The sequence below is a fragment of the Cariama cristata genome, unplaced genomic scaffold (assembly GCF_000690535.1).
Source record: "Cariama cristata isolate BGI_N322 unplaced genomic scaffold, ASM69053v1 scaffold13908, whole genome shotgun sequence".
NCBI lineage: Eukaryota > Metazoa > Chordata > Aves > Cariamiformes > Cariamidae > Cariama > Cariama cristata.
This window is the reverse complement of record NW_009632638.1, coordinates 4,470-14,915: the sequence shown is the minus strand read 5'-3', so window position 1 is coordinate 14,915 and position 10,446 is coordinate 4,470. Positions and strand designations below refer to the sequence as shown.

General features: G+C 38.4%; 1 protein-coding gene across 1 annotated transcript in view; it reads right to left on the bottom strand.

Annotated features, from left to right (window-relative positions):
- Positions 1-1,026: 1,026 nt before the first annotated feature.
- Positions 1,027-10,446, bottom strand: part of SLC40A1 (solute carrier family 40 (iron-regulated transporter), member 1) — a gene marked incomplete at its 5' end in the record, with an annotated part of 13,764 nt that continues 4,344 nt past the window's right edge. Inside the window, 6 exons of the mRNA XM_009706404.1 lie at positions 1,027-1,586; positions 2,804-3,466; positions 5,266-5,508; positions 8,772-8,898; positions 9,229-9,344; positions 10,198-10,357. Of these exons, the coding sequence (XP_009704706.1) occupies positions 1,267-1,586; positions 2,804-3,466; positions 5,266-5,508; positions 8,772-8,898; positions 9,229-9,344; positions 10,198-10,357 (1,629 nt within the window). The remainder of the gene's footprint in view (positions 1,587-2,803; positions 3,467-5,265; positions 5,509-8,771; positions 8,899-9,228; positions 9,345-10,197; positions 10,358-10,446) is intronic.

The following is a 10,446-nucleotide window of genomic DNA, read 5'->3' as shown; positions in this document are numbered from 1 at the left end:
ATTCTTCACTGCTCTGAAGTTGCTTTAGAGGGTCACATAGTCCAACATCATTGTTTTAGCCGTATTTTAGAACAAACTAAGTCAAAATTCACATACATGTAAAACAGATAAATGCAAGTAATCTACTTTTTGACTTCTTTCACCTGGAATACTCATAATTTTCCAATATATCAGGCTTTAATAAGGTTTCTGAAAACAACAGCATTTGAAAATAAACTAAAGCTGCTTGTATTCTGAGGCAAAAACTAAGTTAGCTGTCGACTTTCTTTCTGTATCAGTACTCCTGACCTTAGAACCTTCTGCTACAAACCTGAGCAGACCTGTCATTTGCAATTAAAAAAAGCCATGCTTTATAGTGTTACATGAATAGCTTCTGCTAAAATGAGGCTATGTTTTACTTTATGAAGTGCAACAAAAGTGTAATACGATATCTTGTACCTAGCACTCATCTAATTTGTAAGGAAACATGCAAAAAAACTACTAAGGTGTTTCTGTGGAGTTAAACCAAAACAGATAGAATACTAAAAGAGTATTTTGGGAAAACATTGGAACTTAACAGTCCACTTCAGGAATCCAAGAAGGATATTTATACCCATTTGAGAAGACTGGGGAGCAGAACTGTTCATGGTAAGGGAAAAACAGAGAAAAACCCCACAAACAACTCAAATACTGCATATCAAGTTACCCTAAAGCAACTAAAATAACCCTTGTTTTGCTCAATGAGCACAAGAATTGTTCAGAATTGATAAACAAATTCAGTACGTATAACCAATAAACACTATCAGTGTGAGGGTCAGCAATGGAAATACAACATTATTATTGTGACCAAATACTAGATCATAGAATCATTATGGTTGGAAGAGACCTCAAAGATCATCAAGTCCAACCGTATACCTGATGCCACCATGTCCACTAAACCATGTCTTGAAGTACCACATCTAAACGTTTTTTGAACACCTCCAGGGACGATGACTCCACCACCTCCCTGGGGAGTCCGTTCCAATGCCTAACAACTCTAACATGTATGACTTGTGGGGATCCTTTGAAACACCAGCTGTCATGATCCAACTAGGTTGTCCTCTGCCAAACGTGAAACAGTTTTACAGGGTCACTGTAAGACGAATTTTAGCTCTCTTGGGACAGCTTCCTCAAACAGCTAAGTTATGTATTCAACTCTACAGAAACACCTTAGACAGGGTCACAAAAAGCAGTATATGTGTTTAACCATGACATTTGTGTAGCAAGTTAGTTGAGAAGCAGATCCTTTCAGACAGTAGATGTATTACCAGGTGGTGAACTGTCAGAGACCGCTTTGGGATTGGGAGTGCAACAAACAAAAATTTGTTTTCCCAAGGTTTTTTGGGCAAATCTGAAATACATTATGTGGCCCATTGCAACAAAAGACACAGAAATAAGCACCAATAAGCCAAAAGCTTCAGGATTTGGGGCCAAGATGACCATGATGAAGTGCAGCAAATCAAGAAGATAATTCATGGAGTTTTGGACACCATTTATGATGCCTCTTTCAGATTCTACCACATTTTCTTGGAGCAACTGTGTGACAGTCAAATCAAAGGACCAAAGGCCTATGGAGAGAAAAAACAGTTACATACATACAACTGAGCTTCTCATGGTAAGCTTTTATTACTGGCACAATTCAATTCATACTTCTAAACACTCAATTCTGCCAAAAAGGTGCAGGACAAGCCAGTCTCTCGTCAAACTAGAATGGATTTCACAGCAATTTACTTTCACTTTACTAATACTTCGTGAAATAATACATACAGTTTGACACATTAACTTGCCTGTCACATCTTGCTTTAACATGTCTATCAAGTTAATGATCTTTTACTCATCTGCTGCTTACTTAAATAGCTGTTTTACAGAGATGGCACAGAAGACTAGACAAGCAAACTGAGCAACTCCAGAAGTTTACAGGGCATTCATGCTAGCTACAATTGCTAAGTTTTGCATAAGATGTTTGCATTTAAACTATGCAGAATACATACTAATTTACAAGAGTCTTGGCTGACACTAGCTTCTATACTCTTTTAGTCCATTAATGATTCAGTTTTAGAAGTTTACCTTGCAAAAAACTTAATACATGTGAATTAAATATTTTATTCCTCCAAAATTCAGCAAAAACTACAAAATTAAGAATACAATCATTCTATAGATAAGAATGTAAATGTGATCAACAGTAATATTTGAAAGAATACAATCATTCTATAGATAAGAATTACTGTTGATCACATTTACATATTTGACTGCCTCTTCTGTTGACAGATATGAATACTACACTAACCAGCAATTCCTCAAATTAAGCTGCCATCCAAATCAAAGTTTCCGTTCTAAACTCCTTTGCTGGTCACAAGTTTAAAGGTTAGATAATTTATTTAATGAATGGATTTAGTAAACTGCTAAGTTTGAAGGTTTTCACAGCAGATGTGTTTAGTTCTGTTTCCTATTTACAAACAGTTTTATTTGGTTGTGAAGGAGGATCATTTTGAGATGAGCATTCCAAAAAACAAGTTATACTCATCTCCAAATGTGGTAACTTTTCTCCTATTAGTAATATATGAGATGCAAGAAATTAGTACTGCAGTCTCTGCACCAGTAATACTATCGCAAGATAATTTCATTTTTCTGTGAAGTGTAATGAATTAGCCTTAGAAATGTGATGTAACACTTCAAATGTAGCCTACAATTCTAAACTCAAATTTGTATTTAGTTGACAGGCAATATAATTTTTAGAATTAAAAGCAGTCAATAGATCAGATTTTAATCAAGACATAATACTTACCAACTCTAGCAGCAATGACTCCTGCAAACAGGAGACTAACAGAGATTAAAGGCACAGGCTCAGGACTCATCTCTGGGACAGTGTTAGCAGGAGTAGTAGACCCGTTTAACAAGTTGGGCACTCCAGTTGCAAAAATCATTTCAGGCTTATCTTCTGGAGATGCCATAGTAGGTAATGGTTCACTTTCAAACAGCCTGGCACTGATGTCAGCAAACGGGGAAACAGTCAAATCCAGAGGACTTCCAGGCATGAATACCGAGATGGCACATAAGACCAGACAAGCCAACTGAGCAACTCCAGAAATCAGGCCCGTGCGAACCAGACCACATTTGCGACGAAGCCAAGTGAAAGCTACTGTTCCCATGATTCCAGTGACTGCCGAGGCACCCATCAGGAGGCTTAGCACAGAGCCACTCAAACCCTGAGTGTATGCATAGCCTGTAGTAATACAGTCAAAGCCCAGAACAGTCATATACAGAAATGCAAGACCCATGCCTGCAAGAAACACTGGCTGGTTGTAGTACGCAACCCATCCATCACGAAACGTGATGAAAGGTTCAGCAATCCGGGCAGCACAGCTGATTTCCTTCTGTTGGGGCTCAAAGCCAGTTACATCTTTCTCAACAATTAACTGCACTCCTTCAGCAGGTTTCATGTCACACTCTGTAAACAGAAATATAACCATTAGGTACACTCCAGCCTGGAAAGTGCAGAGTGTAAACTGCAAGACAATTGTTTGCAGTTAGTAAGGTCACTGCTGCAGAAGTGCATCAGTTAAATTCTGCAAACAACCTTCCTCTGATTATTTACATGTTTCAAAGTGTCCTTGAATCCCATCTGTATAGTAAGATCAAGTAAAGTTTATTCCTATCAATTTAAACTCCTGCTTATTTACTTAAACTGTGGTAGCAGAAAGCATAGCCTGCTTTTTTCAATAGACTTGGGACTGAATGCTCCATTTCCATAAAGACATTATTTGCTTAATGAATGCCCACGTTAGCTAGCATTTTAACATAGCTTTGCACGCTTGGTGCAGCCTACTAGAGCCAAAAGCTTTCTAAACTTCACCTAAAAAAAATATTTCAGACTATGCTTTTCTACAATTCCATTTTCACTCTAAACTAGGAGGGCACTTCCACTTGTCACAAACAAAAATCAAAAAAACCCACAGTAGTATTTAAGGTTAGTAATGTGGATATAAACTATACAAATGTTTGGATGCCTGAGCAGTGTTTTCACACTGTCAAGTTTGAAACTAACTCCACATACACCAAGTGAGACATGAATTATTTCTCCAACTTTTAAAAATGCAAGTCATCTACTGAAATCAGAATAGTGCAATAGCAAAGATTAAGAGATGTCCCCTACATACTGACATTTGCTAAATGCTTCATTCTTCAGGAGCATTCAAGAGCCAGGTCCAAAGCTACAGAGCCTTCTACGCTCTTTATCTTCCTCCCTTATTCTAGGCTGCCATCAGCCTAATCTAATAGCTTATGGGACCAGCTATTACCACAGTGGATCTACTGGCTGGGAAGAAGTTATGTCTCTTCAGCACTTTTAATAGCAGCCTCCTATCTCACAATATATTGAGCAAAGAACAGATTGCCAGCTAGCTTTTACAGAAAAAACAGGAATTCTTTATAATCTTTCTTAAATAAAAGCCCACAACATGTTGTAGTTGGGAGCTCACAGCATAAGCTTTCAGTAGTATTCACATACCGCTACCTTAAAAATGGGAAAATGCTTAAGTCTTTTATTCCAGTATCTGACATTTCAAATACTTCATAACAAAACATCTGCTTCTGAAACAACTTTAATCTCTGATATTAAGACTGAAGTAATATTAATTTTAAGGTTGCTTACAGTCATAGCCATCTACACTGCACATCCCAGTTGTTCAGCTTGGCCAAGGAAGCACAGTAGAAGGTCAAAGTAGATTTTTTTTTTTTCTCCTCCACCATTTCCTGTAGCATGTGGAACTCACTGAAGCATGCCAGACTAGAAATATGACCACCTATTCTATAACCTCCTGAAAGCTTGTTAGTGCTATGCATAAGTAGAGACGAGTCAGCAAGAAAGAGTCCTACGCAGGCTGTTTGCTTGTAGACACTACAGAGCCGAGGGCTTTGTCAGCTCATTAGCTATGGTATAGATGGATAGGAGCATTCCTCACTATCAGCCCTAAATAACAGGGTAGACTTACTCTATAAAGGATTTAGTTAAGAGGACAGAATTCATTCTTTGGCTGTATTTTATGGGATACCCTCAAATAGCTGCACAAAGTATTGTTACTTAAGAGTCTCTGGTATCTATATCCAAAACCTGAAACCTCCAAGCTATGAGTAGAAAGCTGTATAGTCTCAAAGCAGTGTCTGTAGAAGACAAAAGTCAACACTTCTGTTTGACTGATACAGTGAATATACCGTGAATTTGAACAGTTACTTTTGTGTTTTCAATACCTTTCTTTACATTCAGCTGTTTCAGTTCCGATTCTTCAACCTTTGCAGATTTGACAGCCAGAGTAGGGGTTTTCTGGTAAACTTTCCAGAGCAGGAGATACTCCACACACATTGACATCAGGTTCCAGCCAGAAATGAATCCACAGCCAATCATCGGGGAGCCAAATGTCATTATCTGACCAACTGCCATTGGGGCCAAGATATTGGTCAACTGATCAATTCTTCTTATTGTGGCATTCATATCTGTCAGAAATTATTTGATGATATGAAGTAATGGCTGAACACTTACAGTGAGATATTCACCAACATAATTGAGGATTGCACATGTATACACATCAAGCTAAGAAGTCTTACTCCAGCTGTAAGTGATCCCAGCAGCAGCAGGAGACTGCTAACCAGAGGCATCTTTAGAGTGTTCCAATGTTTAAGTCCACAGCAACCAACCAAGGTGTTTGTAAGCCAAATCTCTAGTCCCGCCAGTTTTGCCTGCATGAGGTCTTCCACCTTTAGCATGCTAGGTTTAAAGCAGAAGTGTACTCATGCATGTAAAACTGTTCATCATGAGATCAGATCACCCTTACATCCTAGTGACATTATGAACTCCTAAGCCTATCTCTCATAACATTCAAACCCAGCATGCACAACTCCACACATGAATAGGAATCTCATATGGTAGAATTCTTTCCTGTAAAGATAATTTTAGCAACTGCTATCTCTCAATACTGGACCATGTATTTCTTAATCTCCTTCACTTACGTCTAATAACTGGTGACCACAGTACCCACTGCGATAGCGTCAGACCTTTGAAATGGCTTTAAATTTCCTTATCGAGTCACATTGGTTGATGGCAGTTGTAGGCATTCTCAGAACTTACTGAGCAAAGTCCTCATCCCTTTCTGTTCCACGCTTTGATGTTTATGGTCAAAATAAGCAGCCCATTCTTAGCATGAACACATCTTCCATTTGCTGGTAGGGGATGTCTGATCCTCCCCAAACTTACGCACTTTAGTGTCATTACACTCTCTGGGCTCCTGTAAGTTTCCAATTAATGGTGCCATTGTTCCACCCCTGAAAGTTGCCACTCAATGGTTTTGCACATCAGAGCTTCAGTTTGGTTAGAACTACATCTCAAGTCCATTTTGGAGAAGTTTTATTAAATTAGAGCTTTTGACAGGCAAGCGAAACTGTATACCAGTATGATGCTGCTTGTCTGAATCTGTAGGCAATTACTCCTCACCATTCAAAGAAATGTTTAGGTTATTCTATTTAGAATTCAAAGTCAATTCAACATTAACTATTTGACTGATGGTTAACTAAGATGAGTAAGTTAGATACTTGCATAACATTTGGCTTTAGAAATTCCAAGAACTAAGCTTTGGTTTTTGAGTTCTTTGAGGAAGGCTAGTACTTCCACTCAGGAAAAGTACAAAGTAAGAGTGAATGGAAAAATTAATGAAGGACAATGACAAAGGGGAAGCCAAGGCAATTTTTTATTTCCCTATTCCACTAACTTACTTCACTAAGGCTCCTCTTTGAGGAAAGGTAATGGTGCAGAGATGGACAATGGTATTTGCTGCAAAGTCAATGCTGGCATTTAATTTTTTTTTTTTTACGTCAAGGAATTTCAACAGTCTCCAAGTTACATTATGATTAAACACAGAACAACCCTATTCAGCCTGGAAGAGATCCTTTTGATAGACTTGTTGAACTAAGAGGTACTCAGTTCAGTGGGGTTTTTTTGTTTTTAAATTAAGTTGCATGAGAATTCAGCATAACCCCTTGCCTGTTTTTTCAGTACAGAATATAAGTGGTCATACAATTCTGTCTGAGATCATGACGCAGTACAGAGGCAGGACTGCCTCCCATGCAGCAGTTCTCTGCAGGTGTGGTCTGTACCTTATCTCATAGGTAGTAAGTAGTACAGGGATTGGGGAGATGATTTGCTGAATAAGATCTTGCACAAGAAGAAAGGTTAATGAGAATCATTAGAACTTTAAGGCTTTTATGGACAGATGATATTTTTCTACTTGTGATTCACTCAAAGAAAGTTATCCTGCACTGATGCTTTAGAAGAGGCATGACCTCGAAAGGCACTGGAAGGTCAAAATAGAAGACTACAATGGAAAATTTGTAAACTGGCAAATGAAAGGAAGACACTTTTAACACATCTAATTAAGAACTAGCCTCTCCTGGATGAGATAGGAAATAAGATTCCTTCATTGCAGATAAACATCAAGAACAAATCTGCAATATAGGATTCAAATCCCTAAAAGGACTCTGGCGTGTAAACTGAGCTTTGAGCAATTTAGGCAGCTTCATACAAAATTAAGAGTCCGGAAGCTGAAATGCTGTCTAGGCCTGGAGGTATCTACACTCCACAAGCGTCAGACTTAAAACTTTAGTCCTAGAGCTACTTCAGTGAGCTATAAACGTCTTGGCAATGTTAAGCTGCTCTGTGCGTTGTTTGCACTCCAGTATCAGTTCCTCTATCTGGGAAGGCTGAAGTCCCCTTATAGGCTTGATTCAGAGCCCATATAGCCTGCCCAAGCTCATCACAAAAAATGCTGCTTCCCACACTGTCTGTTACAACCAGAGCAGCAGCATAGCCAAACATCAATCATACATCCCTCGGTGTGAATGGCCTTGGGGCTAGGAGTAACCCCCAGCAAAGGACGGTCAAGTTCAATGTGTCCTTGGGGAAGATCCCAAACAGCCCCTCATGTTCAAGTAGTGTCCTGACTATTAAGCTGCAGTAGGACTTGAATGGGAACTCACTCTCCTAATAATGCCATGCCACTGTGCAAGAAAGGAGAAAAAGCAGGAAAAATATTTATTAGGCAAAAAAAGATTAAGACTGTAGTCTAATACCGAAGGTATCAGCTGTCAAAGGAATACAGAGCTTTCAGTTCCAACTGAAGAAAAGCGTTCACAGCTCTGAGTTAGACATCTAAGGCTAGATAAGAGCAAGATTTCAAGTATATCTGCATGCACAGCATGTCCTACTAGTAATTTCATGATCCATCGACTTTACTGTTTTGGACTTCATTCTCATGTACCTTTCTTTGATCCCTATGTGAGGAGCCCAGTTATGCAAGAGTTTTCTGTTTCATTCCAGGGACCTAAAAATAAAGTATTGCAACACTTGGCTTTAAGTGCCTGGAGTTAAATAGCTTTTCTCTTCAACACTAGTTATTTGATTTAAGAGTGTAGCATATGTTTATTTGTTCAGCAAGAATAAAGTTATCCTGACAAAGCTGCAGTAGGCGTAAAAGGAGGACAAAAGAAGTTCAAGGATGCCTAATTGAGTTGTAATCACAACAGTAATTTCTAGTCTCAGTAAGTGTAGTCCAGAGCAGGGAAGAGCAAAATAAAGGCTGCCCTTTTTACCTGCTGTTTCCTCATAATATCTGGAACTCAAAGATGTGCTGACCTCTGTAGAACTCTAGTCTAAAAATCAAACTTGGAAAGCAAGACATTTAAGGTATTAAAAAGGCAACATATTTCACCTGCCAGTTTGCTTCTGTCTTCCCCTGCAACCACAACAATCCAGTCCCTCTGAATTGTGATCGCTGTGGCAGTGCTGGCCAAATTGGCAATATTTGCTATTGTGATAACCAGGATATAGCACATCGTCTAGAGAAACGAGGGGAAAGAGCTACAACGTGAGAAAACTGATGAAGGTAGATCTCCACTCCTATCCTGTACAACCAGAAAAGACACTTTTACATTTGAATCCATACATTTTAGTGTTATTCTTCCAACAAAACAAGACCAAGTCTACTTTATAGTTCCTGACAGAAAACAATCACCTCTGTTTACCTAGCTAGCTCAAAGTTTCATTTGCCAGTTTTAGCTCCCAGGAATGTCTAAACAGACTAGAGTAAAATAAAAATTAATCTGTCTCTCATGGTCCCCAAAGTTTCCTTGCAAGTTAATTCATTATTAACAAGTTCAAGCACTCACAAGAAGCCATCCGTGGTATAAGGTCAAAAGCTGTGTCTTAAACAGGAAGATAATCATCAGGATAATACCGCACAGGATGACGGATGCATTCTGTACAACCAAGGATGTCTGGGCCACTGTTTTAAATCAGAACAGAGAGCAACAGTTATGAACATCAGAATGAGCTAACTATAAGCCTTAAGGGGGTTATAATTAAGGAACATGCACAGATTCTTTACATGTTTTTATTTTCCTACTCTCCCCCCAAAATATAAGTGACAAGACTGTACTTCATATTAGATTTTGAATCTTCCATTGTCTTACAGAAAGAAATTAATGTCTGATGTAACTTTGTAGCTCTTAATGATTGATAACTCTTAACAATTTACAGTTCAAGTAGGTCTTTTCTCAGTCAAAAACCAAACTGTACCTGTATAAATGCTGATACTATTTTTAAAGGGGTAAAAACCAGACTTAGTTTGAGTCTCTAAAATTCACCTTCAGCATACCATGGAAGTGATGCTATTTTGAAAACTCTTGGAAAGTAAAAATGCATATGAATAACATGTTATTTATAAAGCAGACTAGTGCATACATATTTAAAGTATGTATATTGCAAATGCAGTGCACATTTACACTTAAGTGGAAGATGTTTGTATCCAGACAGAAGACAACAAATAACGAGAGTGTAAGTTAGTATTAGACTGTAAAGAACTTGGTCTGTACTCCTTAAAGTTATCTGCTTTTTATCTTTTGCATTTCCATGCATCTCTACATATCGTATAGGTTTAGCCCAAGTAGTGGACACATCATGACGTAAAACTGATACTATCTTTGTATAATCATTACCACTCTGAAACACTACCCTTCTTAAAAAAACTGAGCAAGCCCTGTTCTCATATTTGACTTGAGGACTTAACGTTATCAGCTTTATCTTTTTACATTAATTTCATCCATCCTTAAGTAAATAATCTGCTCTAGGCATCTAACCTTTGAGCCTGGAGTTCTTGTCCACCCAGTCTCCAATAATGGCTCCCAGGAGAAGAACTGACCCCGCCACAACCAGTCCATAGACCGCAGTCAAGAGTAAGCTGTTTCCATAAAGTTCAACCAGGAATACAGACACAGCAAAATGCCACATACGATCTCCCTTTAAGAGTAACAAAGAGTACATACACAACATTACTATTTCTACTTTGCAAGCACACAAGTTGACTATTTTACTAATGCTCTGACAAG